The sequence below is a fragment of the Pseudorca crassidens genome, chromosome 2, assembly GCF_039906515.1.
Source record: "Pseudorca crassidens isolate mPseCra1 chromosome 2, mPseCra1.hap1, whole genome shotgun sequence".
Lineage (NCBI taxonomy): Eukaryota > Metazoa > Chordata > Mammalia > Artiodactyla > Delphinidae > Pseudorca > Pseudorca crassidens.
The window spans coordinates 20,933,015-20,953,634 of NC_090297.1; the positions used below are offsets into that span (position 1 = coordinate 20,933,015).

At 50.4% G+C, this 20,620-nt stretch overlaps 1 protein-coding gene and 1 pseudogene across 1 annotated transcript; one reads left to right on the plus strand and one right to left on the minus strand.

Moving 5' to 3' along the window:
• Positions 1-882: 882 nt before the first annotated feature.
• On the minus strand, positions 883-8,733 carry KDF1 (keratinocyte differentiation factor 1). Its single transcript, XM_067724978.1, has 4 exons — positions 8,640-8,733; positions 2,669-3,739; positions 2,099-2,173; positions 883-1,542 (listed from the first exon to the last, which is right to left on the minus strand). The coding sequence occupies exons 2-4, from the start codon at positions 3,705-3,707 to the stop codon at positions 1,460-1,462; spliced, it is 1,197 nt and encodes a 398-aa protein (XP_067581079.1). The 5' UTR covers positions 3,708-3,739; positions 8,640-8,733; the 3' UTR covers positions 883-1,459.
• An 8,115-nt stretch (positions 8,734-16,848) lies between these two features.
• On the plus strand, positions 16,849-17,271 carry LOC137210170 (protein CEBPZOS-like; annotated as a pseudogene).
• The last annotated feature ends 3,349 nt before the right edge of the window (positions 17,272-20,620 follow it).

The window sequence follows — 20,620 nt, forward strand, 5'->3', positions numbered from 1 at the left end:
CCCTGTGGTCATGGCCACAAGGGACCATCCTGTGTGTCCAATGAACAGACAAGTACAGTTTGTCCAGTCACTTTCCAAAGGGTGCCCATGAGGGCAATAGAAGGTCGGGGGTGGGGGCGCTGCAGGTGAAGTGGGGCAGTGAGGGATCCTGGACACCTAGCTTATCATCAGTCAAGACTGGGCTGCTGGGCCTGCTCCGGTCTCACTGAGAGAACAAACACACCCCTGTGTGTGAGGAGTAGCCAAGTAAGGTCCTTCTGAACCCAGCTGGGCTCTGATGTCCAAACAGGGGGAGCCTGCTTCTACCCCAAGCAGGTCAGCTTGCCAGCTTGGGGGCACAACTGCCAAGAGGCCAGCTTCCGGATACAGAGCCACAGTTACTAGCTGCATGACCCAGTAAATTCCTTGACACCTCTGAGCGCCAGCACCTGTGAAAGAATGACCCGCACTCCTGGGAGTGCTGAGCAGACACCCGTGACCCTGAGTGCTGCCCGCACCAGGGGGAGGTGGAGGGAGCAGCAGGTCTGAGGTGGGGTGGGCTGACACGTGCTCCGGGATTTGCGGAAACTGCAGGGATGGCCAGAAGCAGGCCAGCCTACAGGCAGTGAATTGGGGCAACAGAGGGAGTCCAGGCAGGCCTGCCTAGAAGGACCTCTCAACAATGACAGAAACCACTTGGTCAACCCTTCTCAGGCACAGACACTGTGACTGGCTCTATCTCCTAGAACTCACCGTGAGCCTGAGAGATGGGCATCACTGCTCTCAGTTTAGCCTTCTGACCTCAACCCCACGACACTAAGCCAGGCTGGATGCTCTATGCTGTCTCCTGCTCCGGGCAGCAGTCAGGCAAATGGGACGGAAAGGACAGTATCACGGTCAAGATGAGCAGACAGATGTCTATTAAGTTTTGTACTATAGTCACGTTAGCAGGTAGAACATCAGCCGAGAACCTAACTGCTCAACAGGACGTAACGTGGATCGGGCGCTGCCCACAGAATTCCCGAGGCCCTGCCTGCCCCCAAACCCAATCCATTTAAGACAAGCTTCTTTTACCTGTTACCTTCCCTCCCAGCTGTCCTGGGGAGGGGGAGGTTTGCATGATTGGTTATGGAGTGTATGTTACAGGGGGAGCATGTTATGGGGGCAGAGTCAGGATCCAGTTCCAGAAATTAACCCCTCAGTCTTCGCTTTCCATGACCTAGGCTTCCTGAAGACTGTGGGCAGGAAGGAACAGGCCCAGGCAGGGGTCAGGCCAGTGGAGGACCCGGGGGATGTGGGGCACCGTGGCCCAGTGAAATGCATGTGGTCCAGGAACCAGTCAGCCAAGGCAGGAGGAGCCAGAGTGGGCACTGCTTCTGGGCTCATGGCCTCCCTCCCACAAAGAGGGTTCTGGTCTCTCTCTTCATGCAGTAGATGTGCTTCTCTCAGAAGGGGTTGCGGCCCCTGGGCCCAGTGCGGGTTAGCAGTAGACCTGGAGCAGGGGTGCCCCTGAAGAGTCTGTGTCGGTGCCCTGGAAGGATGAGTCGTGGCTGGCTTGGTATCCTGAGGGGAAAGGGAGCAGGAAACAGAGGCTCAGAGATGGGGAGGGGCTCATGCAAGTCCCTCAGGCAGGGAGAAACCTGTTGAGAAGGAGCAGAGGGGGACTCGAGCCTGGGTCGGTCTGATCCTGGCTGGGTGATCCACTCAGTTTCTTGACCTCTCTGAACCCCAGTCTCGCTCTCTGAAGGGTAATGACCCTGCTCCCAGGGCTTGTAAAAGCCAAGAGGATAGCAGTAGAAACCACACATGGTGCCTTCTCAGCACCAATGGATGGCCCCCCTCACCCGCCCTCCACTTTCCTCTCCAGTGACCTGGGTTTAGATGCAGGTTCTGGGCACCTGCCCCCCTCCCCTCTGGTTCAGGGGTATCCCCCTGAATCTCTCCCAGCTGAACCTTTAAGCCAGTTTGCAGGACTGGGATGGGGTATAAGGCTGCTCAGGCTTCTCGTCCCTTTCTGATCCCATCCTCACCCACCCCAGGAGGAAGCTGGGAGAGGGACAGGTGGGGGGCTGCTAGGGCAGTCCCCTCTCCTCTCCACACTTTCATGTCAGGACCAAACCTGGGGCTCCATAAGGCCTCAGCTTCCTGGCGATGGCATCTGCGGTCGTCTCCTGGGAGATCTGCACTGTGAGTTCTAGGGAGGGAACATGAAGGGGCAGTGGTCATTATCACATCCTTTCAACCCTATTCCCCACTTCTGCCCCCAGCCCATTGAGAGAGCGGCCATTCACCCCTGGGCTGGGCTAGGGAAACGATGTTTAAAACAAAGACGCAGAGAGAGAGAGAGAGAGAGAGAGAGAATGTGTGTGTGTGTGTCTGTTGGTCTGTCTGTGCAGGGATGAGTGGGTGGATAGGGGTTTTGGTTAGGCCAGGCCAGGTCAGAGGTCCAAATTCGCATGGGTTCCTGGGTCCTTTTAACTAGGCTAGCTGGTTGGGCCTGAAAGCTACTCTGGCAGGTGGCGGCAGGGGACAAAGAACCTGTTAGGGGATGTAGAAGAGTGGAGAAAAAGGAGGAGGAAGAGCTGGGACCGGCTGAGGGGGGACCCACAGTGGCCAAAGACCCCAGTGCAACCCTCCCTGTCCAGAGCCTCCTCTACTCTGCCCCTCAGCCCTGTGGGGCCCCACCTACCATCCTGGCTGAGCCCTGAGCCCACCATGGTCTCATGGCCACTGTCAGGGGCAGGGGCAGCAGAGGCAGCCACCCTGGTTGAGCGCCCCTCTGTGGTCTGCGGGCGGGCACGGCTCTTTCGGGTACTGATGCGAATGATGCCGCGTACCAGGCGGCCCTCAGCGTCCTGCTCATCCAGGTGGTAGTCCTGGGTGATGCTGCTGATAAGGTCCGATATCTTACTGGTCTTCTCCAGGAACACAGTGTCTGAGGTGCACTTGGCCAGCTCGTCGATCTGGTGTACGCTGAACAGCTCTGTCAGCTTCTTGAAGATGAGCACATCGATCTCTCGGCTGGACATGGAGCCACTGCCTATCTCGGGCAGGTCCAGGTCCGACTCGTGGAAGGAGTAGTACTCCTCAGAGCCTCGGGGACTGCTGGCAAGGGTGCTGGGCAGGCTGTGCCGCGTGGGTGGGGGGTCGGCCAGTGGCTCCTTGCAGCAGGAGTCCGCGTCCAGGGCTGGGGAGGTGGTGCTGCGGTAGGGATACACAGGAATGCCTTTGAGCTTGACATCAGGGTAGCTGAAGCTGCTCCCCATGGCCGACTTGAGCCGATGGCCGTCCCGCCGGCTGGGAGGGGCACGGTCAGGGCTGGGGGGCACTCCGTTGTGCTCCTTGACCCAGCTGGCTTCAGCAGCCCCTTCAGGGGAGTCCCCAGCGGGCAAGCAGGGGCTGCAGCCCCGCACACAGGCTCCACAGCGCTGGAGGCAATCCCGGCAGCGGCGGAAGCAGAAGGCAGCCCGGCACCAGTCCCACACCCAGGGTCGCCAGAGCAGGCAGCAGGCTGGGGGCTCAGCAGCCTGCTCAGCAGAGCCAGAGATGAAGGTAAGGCTCTCGGGTCCATGGTGGCCGGGGTCCTTGGGGTCTGGCCTACGGGTGCGGCGGCTCGGTGGGGCCCAGGATGGCTCGTCATATGTCTCCAGGCATAGCTCCGTTGGCCGCTCCCAGGGTCCCAAGCGTGGGGGCCCAGATGATGGGCGGGGGTGTCCAGGGCGAGGCATGGCTCACCGCATGGTTTGCCGTAGCCAGGCACCTGTGGGGGAGAGGCCAGGAAGGAGTCAGGATCAGAGGTCAGCGGTGAGCTCCTGCGCTATGACCTGAGGAGCTTCAGACTTCTGGTTTCTGAGAGCTCTGTGATGTGGATGGGCCCAAGTATGCCCACGAGCCCTATCTAGTATCCCGTTGCTCCCCAGAGAGGAAGCTCTCTCTGTGGTCTAACTATGTATCAGAATCTCCTGGGACTTCACACCCGTTGGGATGGTTACTATTAAAAACAGAAATGACAGCCATTGGAAAAGATACGGAGAAGTTGGAACACTTGTGCATTGCTGGTGGGAATATAGAGTGGTATGGCTGCTGTGGAAAACAGTGTGGAGTTTCCTCGAAAAGTTAAACATAAAATTACCATCTGATCCAGCAATATCACTTCTGCATATATACTCAAAATGATTGAAAACAGGCACTCAAACAGATATTGGTACACCAATGTTCACGGCAGCATTATTCACAATAGGCAGAGGTGGAAACAACCCAAATGTTCATTGATGGATGAATGAATAAACAAAATGTGGTCTATACACACAATGGAATATTATTCAGCCCTAAAAAGGAATGAAATTCTGATACACGCTATAACATTGATAAACCTTGAGACGTTACGCTACATGAAATAAGCCTGACACCAAAGGACAAATATTGTTTGGTCCCACTTATATGAAATATCTAGAACAGTCAAATTCACAGAGACAGAAAGTAGAATGGTAGTTGCTGGAGATGGGGGAGAATGGAAAGTTAGTATGTAACGGGTAGAGTTTCAGTTTGGGAAGATGAAAAAGTTCTAGAGATGCATGGTGGTGATGGTTATACAACAGTGTGAATGTGTTTAACGTCACAGGACTATAACGTTAAAATTACTTAAAAAAATTAAAATGGTAAATTTTATGCATATTTTACCATATAAAAAGAAAAGTCTCCTGGGATCTCACTTTCTGGGCAACGGTCTCCCTGAGTTTCTTCCCACTGTTGGTAAGCCCAGCAGCACAGAGCCTCTGAGGCTGCTCAACAAATGCCTTTCCATGGACTTGCTACAGAACCTGATCATTACCACCTTCCCTTTCTTCCCCTCCTCTTTCAAATCAGACATGGGAATCAACAGGTCCCCGGTCAATGTTTCCGTATGGCTCAGATTTGCTCTCCTATCAACATTTAACATCAAGCACTGTTTTGCTTCCTTTGACTAGACGAGAAAGCCAAGCCTCAAAATACATCTTCTTTCCCTTTTCGACTTGGTTGCTAGCAAGCTCAGAGCTAAGATTTCACTGAACCTGGCCCTGTGTTAGGTACAGAAGAACCAAAAATGAATGAACTATAGGCGCTGTTCCTGTGATTCACACATGGTTTTGTAGGGAAAACAGATGCTTAAAAGCTCATGAGCTGGAACACATAGGATATATGGGGCATCATGGGAGTAAACAACTCTGCCTGCGGGAACATTACGTAGTGATGTACTTGGGAGGGTCCTTGATCACAGGTAGGAGTGTGCTGGGGAGTTACTATCCTTAGCCTGGATTTTCTGAGACATTAATCTCTTAACTTTTTATTTATCCCTGATTTAATGGCACTAGTGTCCTAGAGCTGGTGATGTGAAAGGAACCTGGGACTGGGCATCAGGATATCTGTATCCTAGTCCCAGTTCTGGCTCTAATAGGCAATGTGCTTTGGGCAAATCAATGCTACCTCCCTAAACTTGCCTACCACCATCTCTCACCCACATACTGTCAAGGCCCCCATTCTGGCCACCTCTACTCCCTTCTACTTATGGCAGCCAGGGACAATTTAAAACAACAACAACAAAACACAAATCTGGAGAAACTTGGCAGACACTACTTATCAAATGATCAAAGTTAACGTTATTAATAATGGGACAAACTGACATGATGTGTCTCCTGATACTATGCACTAAAATGGACACAGCATCGCTTATGGAGTAGTCCTGCCAAAAATGTGTAACCTGAATGTAATCATGAAGAAACATCAGACAAGCCCAAGTTAAGGCACATGACTCTAAATGGACTGTGTGATCCTAAATTGAATCCTGGATCACAAGGAGAAATTGGATAATTGGTAAAATTTAAAAATAGACTGTATATTATTTAATAGTATTACGTCAATGTTAAATTTCCAATGTTAAATTCAATGTTAAATAAGACAATGTTCTTATTCTTAGGCAACATATACTGAAGCATTTTGGGGTAAAGAAGCATGATGCCTGCAACCTAACCTCAAAGGGTTCCCCCCAAAACAGAAGGTATATGTGTGTAGACAGAGAAAAGGAGGGAATGTTAGCCATGGTGAATGCGGATAAGGAGGATACAGGAATTCTTTAACTATTCCTGCAACTCTTCAACCCATTCCCCCAGCCCCGCTTGGTCCTTCTCCAAGGACACTCCAGAACCTCAAGTCAGATGGGAGCCCCTCTCCCCACAGCATTCTGCTGGGCTCTTGGTCAGCTGAGTTGGCTTTGAACCAATTGTTTGAAGATAAGCCTATATGACCCCGAGGGGCAGGGACTGTGTCTGATTCCTTTCTGCATCAGTGTCTGGAACAGGGTTGGTACAGTAAGTACTTCAGGAGACTGATACATTCTGTGTGACCTCTGGGTGGAACCAGGACCATTAGGTAGAAAGAGAAAGGACGTAGGCTCCAGGCTGACCAGAGTGGGGGGAGCAGCAGTCTGGCGAGAGTAAGGTGAAGTCCCCCTCCAAAGGTGTGCAAACTGAAATTGTAATAGGTGACTTGAAAGTCCCTCACAATCCAGAGAGGCAAGCGGTTAAAAACCTTTGTCTGGGTTTGAGCAATGTTGGGGTGGGTATGGATTTATTCATTCACTCATTTAATGAATATTTACTGAGAGCCTGCTGTATGCCAGACACTTCTAAATTCCGTGGATAAAGTGGTAAAACAGACAAAATTCCCTAACCTCAGGAGTTTGCCTTCTAGTGAAAGAGTTAATTATTGAAAGCTTACATTATTCTCAGTGCTTTAAATGTATTCAGCTAATTAATTCTCACAACCCTATTTGTAGGTATTATTGTTATTGTTGTTATACAGAGGCACAGAGAGGTTAACTAAGTTGTCCAAAGCCACACAGCTGTTTGAATGCAAGTGGCCTGGCCCAGACTCTTATCCACTACCCCATCCCATCTATTATTTGGGAGGAAGGGGGCAAAGTGGTCAGCTGCCAGCTCCATGGGTGAGCCTGTGCCCAAGGAGGGCCTGCATAGGGAGAGCCCTGAGTCTTCCAGGCTCAGCCCTTGGATCAGGAGGGTGGGCACATCTACACTGTCTGAACCACACTGAGCTCTGGGGTACCTGGGGTTTGTAAGAACAACAAGAGGTTATTGTTCATGGTCTTGGTTACTGTCTCCTCCTCTACCTCCAAGGTTTTAGCAGTCGCTACCATTTATTAAATTCATCCAACAAATATTTTCTGAGCACCTACCATGTGCTCAGCACTGTACTAAATGCTGAGGAAGCAGCAGCAAATGGGCCAGAAATAGGCTCCAGCCCAAGAGGACTTTTGCTTTATTTAACACTCACAATTGCTCGGTAAGTATTATATCTCCACTTTACAGGTCAGGAATCTGAAGCTCAGAGAGGTGAAGTGACTTGCCCAGAGACACCTAGCTGGAAAGGAATGGAGCTGGATTTGTACTGTGGTCCACCAGACTCTGGAGCCCCTGTACTTTGCTCTGTGCCACACATCTCGAGGAGGGGGTGGGGCGGGGTGGGATGGAGGAAAGGGGGAGAAGACCTGGGGTAAGGACAGTGCTTGGCTTCAGTTTTCCCCTTCTTTCTAGGCCCTAAACCCTCCTAAAGTCAATCTCAACCCATTTTGTCCTGGCTCTATCTCCCCCTCACTGCTGCTGCCCCCACCTCCAAAATCCTAGGAACACCAGTCTCTTGGTTTAGCAGGGGCTCCTGTTGTGGCCTGGGGTAAGACTCCTGGCCTCAGTTTTCTTGTCTTTAACAAGGGGAGTGAGGAGTATCTTCAGGGGCCACCTTGAGGTTTAAATGAGATATTACTGCTCAGGGGCCTTAGAGCTGTGCCTGGCATCTGGGAGGGGCTGGGTCACTGGGCACCCCAAGGCACTGCAGGGATCCTCCTCAGGGTCAGAAGCTCCCAGGCCCCAGGCACACCCTCCCCAAACTTCTAATTGATGCTCTCCCACTCCCCCTTAGTCCCTGAGAACACACACACTCCGAGGTCTGTCTCCGTCCCATCCCCTTCTTCCGAAGGTGCTCAGGTCAGGACCGGTCGCACCAGCCTGTGTCCCACCCACTCGAGTCTTGCACACCCGGCCGAGAGGGGCACCCCAGCCCTGCTCACGAAACAGCCGTCGGCTCTCGTGCCTGGCATCCGTGCACCCTTGATCTCCTGCCCCAAAGGCTCAGCCCGGGACTCCCGCATCCGCGGGCACCGAGTCCCGGGGGCAAGGGAGAAGCAGACCCAGGCACTGCCGCTCGGACTAGCATAGCCCCTACAGCAGCAATGCCCTCGGGGCAAGCACCAGCTTCTCCAGATGCAGGGGCCCTCCTCCCGCGGGCGGACCCAGCCTCTCGACACTGTTCCTCAGGGTGTGCACGGCCCCCTCTCCCCTCCCGCCCCCGCCTCCCCGGCAAGCACGGCTCCCACCCCAAGCCAGCGCAGCCGTAAGGGCGAACACGGCCCCCTCACCCCAGTTTGCCCGCCCAGCCCAGGCGCCCGCTCAGGCCGCTCCCTGGCCGGGCCCTGCCCGCGCACCCCGGAAGTGGGAGGGTGGCACCGATGGAACGGGCCCCGGGATCCTCGCACGCTCGGGCGTAGCCTCGGGGGGTCTCTCCACACCGGTGCCGCCTTGGTTCGCGCCCCCTCGGGCCCGCGCGGGGCTTACCTGTCCCGCCAGGTGAGCCGCCTCCAGCTCGGCCCCTCCCCCCGCCCCCCTCGCCGCTCACCTGGGGCGCAGGTGAGCGTCTCGCGGGAGCGCTGCACGGGTCGCCGCTGAGGACACACTTCCTGCCTCCGCGAAGCGCCTCCGCCGCGCACCTGGGCCGAGGCCCCGCCCTGGGAGCTGGGCGGGCACTGCGGCCGGCCTCTGGCCCTCCGTCCGCGGACTGCGAGAGCAGCGCTCGGCCTAGTCCGGGTAAGTGAGGTGTGGCGGGCACGGTGGACAGACGCCGGGGCTCAGTTTGCTTTTCTGTTAAATGGACAGATGGGCCCAGCAATCTCTGAGCTGCTGCGGAGGACTTGCCGGGCCTTAAAGGCTAAGTTCAAAGGGCATGTCTCCTGAAACTCCTTCCCTGACCCCTACGCCTGTCTGGTTTTCTCTGTACTCTTTATCATAATACTCAGCACACTGTTTTCTTGTCTTCCGTCTCCTCCTTTAGCCTCTGACTAGGGTATGCTCTTGTTCACAAATGACCCGGGTGCCCAGAGCAGGACCTGGCACATCCTAGGCGCTCAGCAGATATTCTCTACTGATTGAATCGTTGGGACCTGATTTCTCCGTTTGTCCTGAGGCAGAACTGGGGGCCTGGTTCCTCTGCTCTGATCAGTTCACCTTCTTTTTTCCAGGAAGTCTGCAGAGGAAGACAGAGACCTCTGCTCTGGGGCGGGTGGAAGAGGAGACTGGGCTGTGCAGTCCTGAAACATCCCAGATCAGCAGAGTTGGCCACAATGGGCCATGATCACCGCATCCCATGGGGTTTCTGCAAGAGGCAACATCATTGGGTGGGAAGAGTCAGGGGTTGGATTATTCCCCTTAATACCAACTTAATAACAACAATAGCACCAATAAACAAGTGACTTTTAGGGAACATCTCCACGATCCATGCTAACCCCCTTACTTGCATAGTATTATTTAGTCCTTACACCTGAGGATAACATCTCAGGTGTTATCATTCCCATTTTACAGGTGAGGAAACTGAGACTTAGGACGGGGAAATGATTTGCTCAGGCAGTTGGCCCAAATGGTGTGACTTTGGGCAAGACACTTCCTTCTCTAAGTCTCATCTGTGGAGATAATAGTACCTCTCTCCAACTGGGAGAATTAAAAAAGATAATGGATGCAAAATGAGTTAAAGGATACAGGAAGAGATCACTGGGGTAAGGATTGGTAAGTGGGAGGAATTCAGTACTGCCTAGCCCTTTTCCCTCCAGGTGTACCAAAGATACACAACCTCCTAAGCCTAGATGGAGATACTGCCAATTAGGACAGTATCTTTGTCTGCCCTGTTTGAGTTGCCTAGTCCTCTCCTTGCCCAGCCAGGGTGGGACACTCCTTGGAAGCTAATTCCCATGGCAACTGGGGGGTTTCCTTCCCTATCTCACCTCTCAGGACACCATTGTCTCATTCCACAGGTGCCCTGCCATGTGCACAGAGTAGATGCTCAATTTCCACCAGAGACCCTCCTTGGCAGTCCCTCCCACCAGATCTTGTTCACATTCTCACCTGGGGCAAGTGGCCGTTGTACCTTCATTTGGAGCTCAGAAAGTGAGTCACATAGTGTACAATTGAACATCTGTGTGCCCTAAGACCCAGTAAGTGCATTCCTGTGTTACAGACACAAGAATTTCACACATATGCCAAGAGACATGTACAAGAATGGTAGTAGAAACATTGTTCACAGTAGCCCCAAACTGAAAACATCCAAATGCCACTGACAGGAGGTAAAGAGATGTGGAATAATTACATAGCAGTAGAAAATGAGTGAAAAATAGCAGTATGGCTGGATCACGGTGACATAATACTGAGTGAAAAAAATGCAAGTCCCAGAAGAGTGCATGTGGAATGGTATCCTTTTCATAAAGTTCAAATACAACTAGAAGTACTATATTTAGGCATAATATTGGGTTGAACCATATGAAGTTGCTGTTTTTGACCTGTTTTGACCTAAAAAAAGGGGGAGAAGGCAAATTCAGAAGGTTAAACGTAATTTATGTGTGAAAAAAAAAAAAAGGCAAGAGAATGAGGAACACAGAATTCAGAATAGTGATTGCCTGGGGGTGGGATAGTGGAGGGGTCAGGAATGGTGGGGAACCATAAGCAGATTTAAGTTTTAGTGATGTTCTGATTCTTGTGTTGGATTCAAGGACTTTCATTTTATCATGAATGAATGAATGCATGAAAAAAATAGCAACTTATGCTGTAACTAAATAATTAAGGGCACGGTTACTTGCCAGGTTTTCAAGGTAGCAAAAATCCAAGCATCTGGAATCTTATTTAGTTTTCCCCCATTCATTTATTCATTCCTTTTTTTAAAGATTAAAGTACAATTTACATACAGTAAAACTTACCTTTTTAAGGGTATAGTTCTGTGAGTTTTGAAAAATACATACAGTTGCATAACCACCACCACAAATCAAAATATAGGTCAATTTCATCACCCCCCCGAATTTCCCTAAACCCTTCTGCAATCAGTTCCTCCCCACTATCTCAGCCCTTGGCAACCACTGATCTTTCTTCTGTCTTCATAGTTTTGCTTTTTCCAGACCATGTTTAGTAAAAGTACATTATAAAATTCTGATTCTGTAGTACCTAAAATGCTGTAGGTTAATAAGTAGGAACATGATGATTGAAGCAGCTCAGAACTACTTTCTTTGTCTAGAAAGGAAAAAAAAGAAAAAAGGGGAAGGAAGGGAAATATGATCTCTGAACCTCCGCCTGCACTTGCTGATGTGTGAGGGAACCTTTCTCTGGAGCCCCTGCCTCTCACCAGCTGTGGGGCCCTGGAGAAGCCACTTCCCTTCTCCTCATCTGTAAAATGGAGATGATAATAGCTCCTCCTCCAGAGTGTTTTGTGGAGTACTTTGCAAAAGGCACAAGTTAGCTGGTATTTTAATCATAGCCACACTGAAACCTCTCTCCTCATCTGCCCTTCTCCCTCTCACACTCAAATACACTGGGCCTTGTTCCCAAGGGCCCATACCCCTGCCACAGTGTATACTGAAAAACTCTGTCAAAAACTGATGACAGTGTAGGTATATACCCAAAAGAACTGAAAACAGGGACTCAGACAGGTACTTATATGCCAGTGTTCATTGCAGCACTATTCACCATAGCCAAACGGTGGAAAACTCAAGTGTCTGTCAACAGATGAGTGGATAAACAACATATAGTATATACGCACAATGGAGTATTATTTAGCCGTGAAACGAATGAAGTTCTGATACATGCTACACCATAGATGAACCTTGAAGACATCATGCTAAGTAAAATAAGCCAGACACAGAAGGACAAATATTGTGATTCCACTTATATTAAATATTCAGAATAAACAAATTCATAGAGACAGGGATTAGAGGTTTCCAGGGGCTGGAGGGAGGGAGGAATTGGGAGTTATTGCTTAATGGGTACAGAGTTTCTATTTGGGATGATGAAAAATTTTGGAAATAGAAAATGGTGATGGTTGCACAACAGTGTGAATGTAATTAATGCCACTGAATTGTAACTTAAAAATGGGCAAAATGGCAAATTTTCTGTATATATATATATATTATATATATATATAATATATATATATATAATATATATATATATGTTGTTGTTTCTGTTTCTGACCCGGGATTCCCTGGTGGCGCAGTGGTTGACAGTCTGCCTGCCGATGCAGGGGATGCGGGTTCGTGCCCGGGTCTGGGAAGATCCCACATGCTGCGGAGCGGCTGGGCCCGTGAGCCATGGCCACTGAGCCTGTGCGTCCGGAGCCTGTGCTCCGCAACGGGAGAGGCCACAGCAGTGAGAGGCCCGCGTACCGCAAAAAAAAAAAACCAAAAAAAAACCAAAAAAAAACCCCAATGGGCTTCCCTGGTGGCGCAGTGGTTAAGAATCTGCCTGCCACTGCAGGGCACACAGGTTTGAGCCCTGGTCCGGGAAGATCCCACATGCCGTGGAACAACTTAGCCCGTGTGCCACAACTACTGAGCCTGTGCTCTGGAGCCCGCGAGCCACGACTATTGAGCCCGCGTGCCAAAGCTACTGAAGCCCGCGCGCAGCAGCGAAGACCCAATGCCGCCAAAAATAAATCAATTAAAAAAAAAGAGAAGATTAAAAAAAAAGCCCCCAATGGAATTCCCTGGAGGTCCACTGGTTAGGACTTGGTGTTTTCACTGCTGAAGGCCTGGGTTGAATCCCTGGTCAGGGAACTAAGATCCTGGCTTGGCCAAAAAAAAAAAAAAAAAAGCCCCCAAACTGATGACATTCTTTGAAAACAAAACAAGGTACCTTATGGGTCCAGCATTTAGCATAACAAAGGAGAGAAGTCTATTGGAGTGAAGTTTCCAGATAATAGTCCACCTCTCCTGTGCACTTCTCTTTACAGTTTACAAAGCAAACACCTTTAAATTTGAAACTTACAACAAAGGATCAAGCCCTAGAGGTACCCATGGTTATATTCATTTTACAGATGGGGAAACTGAGGCACATCAAGGTCCTAAGGCCATACTGTGAGTTAGTAGTGGAGCTGGGTGGGAACCCAGTCCTTCTGGCTCCCAGTTAGAAACACTGTGTCCTCCTCCTGGCCCTTAAAGCTGTCTTTGGGCTTCTTTCTAAGCAGAAAGTCCTGCCTTTCTAACCACCTGAGTTCAGTTTTTCCTCTTGGCCACAATTGGGGGCCACTGTCCTGATCCTCTGCTTCCACCGCTGTTGCTCTGTTCTGATCGATGTTTACTTTTCTGGTCTCCTTCCTCAGCCACCATTCAGGCTCCTGGACTGGTGAAAGAATGAGGGGGAGAGGGAGGTGTCAAGGATGTCTGGGGTTCTGGCTTGTGCTAGTGGATGGATGGAGATGACTGGGGAGGGCAGGTTTGGGGTATAAAAGTATAAACATGGAGTTAGACCTGTTGAATTTAAGGATTTGTGAGATGGCCAAGAAATATCATGATTGTATATATGGATGACATTCACAGTGATACTCAGAAGATATAAGACCTGCAGCTTTGGGTGTGAGGAGAAGCAGTGGGTCAGGGGAGTGTGGGCAGTGGAGTGTGGATCCATGGGTATGTGCTCCTTGCCTCTGGTGTGCTTCTCCCATAGGGGGCACTAGGGGGCAGCACTCAACGGCAGAAATTGCCAGAACTTCAGAGTCACAGGATCTAAGTTGGAGTCCTAGATATACCCCTGTTCAGCAGCAGTGTGAACTTATCTCTTTGAACCTCAGCGTTTCTCAACCTAAAATGGGATTCATGTGAGGTAGTACAGAACGGTGTTTCAGAGTTTGAACTCTGGAGCCAGGGAGCCTGAATTTATGTCCCAATTCTGCCACTTGCTAGCTGTGTGACTTTGACCACATTACTGAACTTCTCTGTGCCTCAGACGCCTTGTCCACAATGTTAAAGTAGTAATAGTTTCATGTGGTGATTACTACAGAGGCCAGCACATGGTAATTAAATGACAGCTATTTTATTTTAACCCCTTCTTCCTGCCCCCTCTCTGCCTCCCCAGCTATTCTGGGGCCAGGACTCTCAGAGGCCAGACCACTGCCTCTGAGAATAAGCAGGAGAACACATTACTATGACTGACCATAATCATCTGCTATGTGTTAGGTATATTATGAGCCTTATTCCCATTTAATCCTCACAATAACTCAGTGAATATAGATCCCAGCTCCTTATTTTATAGCTAAGAAAACAGAGGTTCAGAGATTTAAGCCTCTTGCCCAAGTTCACACAACTAGTTAAGGGGCAGAGCCCAGAACTGAGCCCAAGTTCTTTCTGTTCAGAGCCTGAGCTCTTTGCAGTGTCTCCTCGGGATACCACTGAAACTGGGCTCTGGAGAATGCCCCAGGCCCCAGCAGAATGGGGGAATTCTCCCCTCAAGAATTCCCTTCTGTAATCAGCTCTAATTCTACTTACCATACCTCTCTTTCCCAGATATAATTTCCTGGAATTCTGAATGGCATAAATGGAATGGAACCACCTGAAAGGGAACCCCATGGGAATAGAATGGTGGAGGATGAACAGAATTGGAACATGGAAGTTGAGGCTGTCTTGGCTCTTCTGATTGGTCAGTCTGTCTATATTTGTCAAACAGTGGGCCAATGACCATTCAGAGTTGCCTCTCCCCTTTCCTTCTTTGGCTAAAGGATGGTGTTCCTGGAGGCTGGAGAGAACCAGGGGAGTCCTGGAGTTATGCTGGGGAATGTTGGACAAGTAAGCTGGGCTCTGGGCTGGGCTGATAACGTGGTTAGAGGTGTAGTTGGAGCTGGGCTATAAGTGCTCTTGGAACTCTAGGTTGGGCTGTTGAGAGGGAGACCCCAGGTCCACCTGACACTGGGGGAATTATGGGGCTCCCTGGCTTTAGTTTGCATGGCACCCAGTTGCTAGGCCTGGAGGGAGCTGCAGGTTAAGAAGCCATCCTGTACCAGGTTGAGCCGGTGGCTGCTTCTTTGGTTCTGAATTTGGTTCTAAGCTCTAGTAGAGGTATTTTCTGCAGCGTCCTCATGCTGGAAGAAACTTCATCCAACTCCTTCAGTTTACTGATGAGGAAATAAGGCTCCTGAAGAGAATGGCTTTAGCTGAGGTCACATAGTGAATAAGCAGTGGGCCCTGGAGGAGGTGGTGTCAAGACAGGCTCGGTTCAAATCCTGCCTTTACCACCTAGTGCTTTGTGAGCTGGGGCAGCAACTCAGCCTCTCTGGGCTTTAGTTTCCACAACAGTAAAATCTATTCATTCAGCCCTTCTCTTGCCTAGCCTCTACCTCACCCCCGGTACTGCTCCCTCACTCTCTTACACACATACACACACAACACAACACACACACACAACACAACACACACACAGCGGCTTGGACACACATAGCCGATGCTGAGTCTCCCGGTCCCTCACAGGAAACAATAGGCAGCTCTGGCCACTGAACACCACCCCAATTTCTGGCTCTCTCCCCCCACCTCCAGCCAGTCTCACATCCCCTATTAAGCCTTCCCAGAGAGGCCCCAGCTAGAAGGCTGTCTCCCTGAGTTACCGCAGGAGGCTGTCTGAGCCCTCCTCTGATGCTTTCCCTCTCCCAAGACAGGAGCTCCCGGAGAGTAAAGTCTAGTCTGATTCATCTCTGAGTTCCCAGCACCCAGCTCAGGATAGGGTCCAAGGGCTATGGCTGGGAGTGTTTGTGGGAGGAGTAAGTGGAGGAAGCCCCTCCAACTCCTCCCCTTTCTCGGGAGCCCCCCCAAACCACTGATGTGGCAGAAAGAACCCTGGAGTGGGGGCTTACATAGACCTAGGATGAAAACTCAGCCCAGACTCTTCCTAACTGTGGGTACGTGGGACATGACCTCACTTCTCCAAGCCTCAGTTCCCTCTTCTATAAGTAGCCTTTCTGGGATGCGGATGTGTAAGCTGAGAACTGGAAGACTTAGACAGAAAGACCTAGAGGAAGAGTCTTCTGGGCAGAGTAAGGAGCTGGTGCGAATGGCGCAAGATGGAGATGAGATTGGCATGTTCGAGAAACAGAAAGGAAGCTAGCATTGCTGGAGCGCATTGAGCAAGGGGAGCGTGACTGGTCGTGGGGTGGAGACGTGGCGGGCACTGGACTGCACAGGGCTCAAAGGCCGCTGAAGAGTCTGTCTTTTAATCTAAGTGATATAGGAAGTAACTGGAGGGTCTCAAGTGGGGGGTGGTGACTTGATCTGACTAATACCCCAGAAGCTTCACTCTGGTCCCTGTATGATGATTGCTGGAGAGTAAGAGTGGAGTCAGGGAGTCCAGTGAGGAGGCTTTGGGAATAATCCAGGCGAGAGTGACAGTGGCCTGGACCAGGGTGTGCCTGGGAAGGAGGTGAGAAGTGGTCGGATACATGATATATTCTGGATGTGGATCCCACAGGACTGGATGTGCCAGACATTGGCAGAGAGGGCTCAGGATGGCCCTTGGTTCAGTTATCTATTGCTGAGAAATAAACCACCCCAAAACCTAGTGACTTAAAATGATATATTATTTCTAAAAATTCTGTGGTTCAGCGGGGGTCAGCTGGCTAACTCTGCTGGTTTTGCCTGGTGTCGCTTATGGGGCTGCATTCAGCTGGGAGCAGCGGGGGCTCAATTACCACGAGGGCATCACCTCTCTCAGGACCTCTCGTCACCTGGTCTCTTACCATTCAGAAGTCTGCTGCACAGCTCCACGAGTACATGCCTCAGGATGGCCCGTACTACGGATCCACTGGCAAAGAAGATCTTTAAAGGAGTTTTAGTAGCTGAACTGTGAGCATTTTTTGGAACATATTTTTTGTTTGAGAAGAAGAACACAAGCCAAGATTTCAGGCAAACAATGAACAAGAAATTCCCCTTCATCTTGGAAGTTTATTACAAATCCATTGAACATTCTGGAATGTTACACAATCAAGAGCAAGGTCAAGAAAAGTGACTTAGCAGCAAAAATTAGAAATTTGACCATCGATCAAGGTTTGCCCTATTTCATAGTCTCAGGCAAGGTTAAAATTCCAAAATTGACATGGATGGATTTTAGAATATTTAAGGTTAAATGTAAATTCTAACTAAGCCAGACGTTTTGTTCTTTGGACTAACTGTGAAGAAATTGATGGAAGGTTTGTTTATTATAAATGGAGTTTTGTTCACTACTCAAAATAAAGTGGTTCTCCTTAAAAAAAAACAACTCCCCTATGATTCTGAATACATAAACCTTTCAAAATAGATAAAATAGTAAAACTTCTATTTTAAATATTTATCACATTTTTTCTTTTTCATTATAGTATATTACAAGATATTGAATATAGTACCCTGTGCTATACAGTGGGACCTTGTTGTTTATCTAATTTATCCCCCTCTTCTTTCCCCTTTGGTAACCATAGGTTTGTTTTCTATGTCTATGAGTCTGTTTCTGGTTTGTAAATAAGTTCATTAATATTGATTACATTTTAAGTCACACATTTAAAATCATATTATCTAAAAACATATTAACTAGAAATATTGCTTTTATCCGTTTTCACTTTACCTGAAACAGTATTCAAACGTTACATAAATGTCTCTGGTATTTACTACTAGAGCCACTTTGGAATAAAATTCGTCATAAAATTCAAAAAACAAGCAAACAAAAAAGAAGCCTAGCTGACCTTCACAGCGAGGCACCTGGCTTCCAAGAGGACAAGCCCCACTGTGCAAGTGCTTATCGGCTCTTTGCTTGCTTCACACTTCTTGGCATCCCATTGGCCAAAGCAAGTCACATGGCCAAGCCCAGAGTCAGCATGGGAGGAGACACACAAGGGCATGGATACATGGAGGCCTGCTTCATTGGAGGCCACCAAAGTAACAGTTTAGCACAAACCCCTGGGTTTGTGGTTTAAGGAAATGGGTGAAATTCAAGGGTAGAGGGGAGAAAACAGGGTTTGTCGGAAGTGGTAGGGTGGTGGTGCAGTGTCCCGCCCCCAGATCTCCCAAGTGAGCCACTGAGGAGGAGAGTAGGCTTGGGAGAGCCAGCAGCAGTGGACAGTCAAAGTCCCTGGCAAGTATGGTGAGGCAGGGGAGGGGGTGGTAATCAAGGTAGAGAACCTGAAAAGCCTCTAGGCCATTCCCTCACTCAACAGGCATCACTGAGCCCCTGCTCTGCGCCTTGCCCTGGTCTGACTGCTGCAGACACAGAGAGGAGTAAGACTTGGCATGTGACCTTGGAAGACAGATCATACCCACAGGTGCCAACACAGTGTGAGAAGTGGCAGCTTAGTGCTGCAGTGGAAGGTTGTCCAGGGCATTTTGGGGTCTCAGGGGAGGGATTCCAGGAGTGGTTCCCAATGGAGGAGTACTAGAAAAATAAATAGACAAGACAGTGGAGCTGGAGTAGACAGAGGCCAGACTGGGCCCCAGCCTGGGCCCTATAGCTGCCTTCTAGCCGTGGCAGTGAAGAGGTGAAAGCAGGCCCACAAGTAGGCTCTGGGAAGACCACCTGCAGATATTATTCCTCCCATTTTATGGATGAGCAAACTGAAACTCAGAGCGGGTAAGTCATTCAACCGAGATCCAGCTCCTCACATCCTGGGCTTCTTTCCACACTGTTCAATTCTTGCTGAAATCATAGGGATGGTTGGGAAGGGCAGGATTCTCTCTTGAGCTTGCAGGGATGTGCCCAGAGGCTGGCGTGGGAGCTGCTGTGGAGTGCCCCTCCCTGGGTCCTGGCTTCATGCCACCTCCCCTAAGTAAGGTAGAACCCTGTGAGGAGACATTAAGGGAGGTGGTGACACAGACTGGGGATGGGCAGACCCAGACTTGGAGCCCCCAGTCTGAGCAGGCTTGCCCTCAGGCCCCTCCTGTGGAGTCCCACCCTCAGGGACCCTCTGTCTGAGGGACGAAGGATGGAGGGCAACTGTGTGGAGGTCAGAGGCCTGGGCCAGGGGAGAGCATGGGGTACCTCTGACTAGGGCTGGGATGGGTTCCCTATAAAGTGAGGAAAGGTGCGGAGTTGCCAGGTTTAGCCCTGGGGGCTCAAGTGAGGGGATAGGAGGGAGGCTGGGAGCTTAGAGTCTTGCTTCAACCTGAATGACCTTGAGTTTGTCCCACTCTTCTAGGCTGGTGCTGTGGGTCCCAGCGCTCCGCCAAGTAGAGCCACTAGCACAGGAGCTCCATAATTCACGAGCCAGCTGGGCTCTGGCCTCCCTGCAGAAGGGAAAGGCAGCCTTGCATCCAGCCTACCCCCATCCAAGCCCCACATCCAAGCTGCTCCTTCCTCCCAGCTTGTCTGGGGGTGGCAGTCGGGGGAGTGTCTGCTGAGCCCAGGCCTAGATACAGGAGGAGGGGGCGCATGGAGGAGATGGAGGTGGTGGGAGGGGAGGTCCTGGCATCTGATGCGCTCACAGCAAAAGCTTCTTTTCCTTGGAGCCAGGGTGCTCTGCAGCAGGTGGGGCCGGGGAGGGAGGCTGGGGGGAGGGGAAGGCAGAATCAGAGAAAGACCTGGAAAGGAAGATAGAGACACACCTAGAGAGAGTCAGAAAGAGACAGAAGCGAGAAAAAAGGCTGAAGCAGGTGTAGTGGATGCACACAATCAGGTAGGGAAGATACAGGCTATTTTTAAAAACCCACTCAGAGCCCTCATTCCATCTGGCTGGTGGGAAATCCGGTTTCCATTATTGTTGGACTCTCTCAACCCATGACAGCCCATAGGGTTGGGCCAAGGCCCAGAGGTGTTACAGAACCAGACATGAACAAGGTCCTTCAGTCTGGTCACCAGGCCTCCCTGGTCACCTGACCAGCATGACCCTATCAGGTCAGGGACTGTGCTATTCAGTGCCAGCCATGCTTGGCACATGGAATCTTTGGTGATCTAAGGGACACTCAATATGTCCCTTCTGAATGCCACTTGTCCCCTTGAATCAAGGGCCTAGATCCATCCATTTCCTGGGATCGGGAAGCCTGAACTGCCACTCCCACCCCTTATCTAAGAGGTTGAGAAAGAGCCTCCCACTGTGGTCCCTGGAAGCTCTGGGCAGTTTTCTGTCCCAGAGCCATACCCTTGCATCCCCGTGGACCCTGGGTCTGGGAATCTGTCCCTTAGCAGAGTCCTTGTTCCTTAGCATCCTACAGCTGAGCAGCTGAGGCCAATGCAGTGGTCCTTCTGGAGCCTGGAGGATGATCCCCAGAACCTCCACCAGCCACCCCTGTGGTGGTTGGGGTGGCAGACAGGCAGAGCAGGACCCTCATTGTGAGTGAGCAGGAGGGACTTGATCCAGAGCCAGATGGTCATTAAAGTATTCAGAGCAAATTTACCTGTGCCTGTGGTCGGCCAGGACCTACCCTGGTCTTTAAGACCCCCCCCCCGACACCCACCCATGACCTGGTCCTTACATATTTTATTGTAAAAATTTTACTGTGAAATATACATATAGAAGAATATATGTGTGTATATCCAAGTATATATACATACATCTAAAAATATAAAATATA

Coding starts and splice junctions, on each gene's coding strand:
- KDF1 (XM_067724978.1), bottom strand. CDS start 3,707: ATGCCTCGCCCTGGACACCCCCGCCCATCATCTGGGCCCCCACGCTTG. Junction 2,174..2,668: donor CTCAGGGCTCAGCCAGGATG/GTAGGTGGGGCC, acceptor TTCCCTCCCTAG/AACTCACAGTGCAGATCTCC. Junction 1,543..2,098: donor GAGGCCTTATGGAGCCCCAG/GTTTGGTCCTGA, acceptor CTTTCCCCTCAG/GATACCAAGCCAGCCACGAC.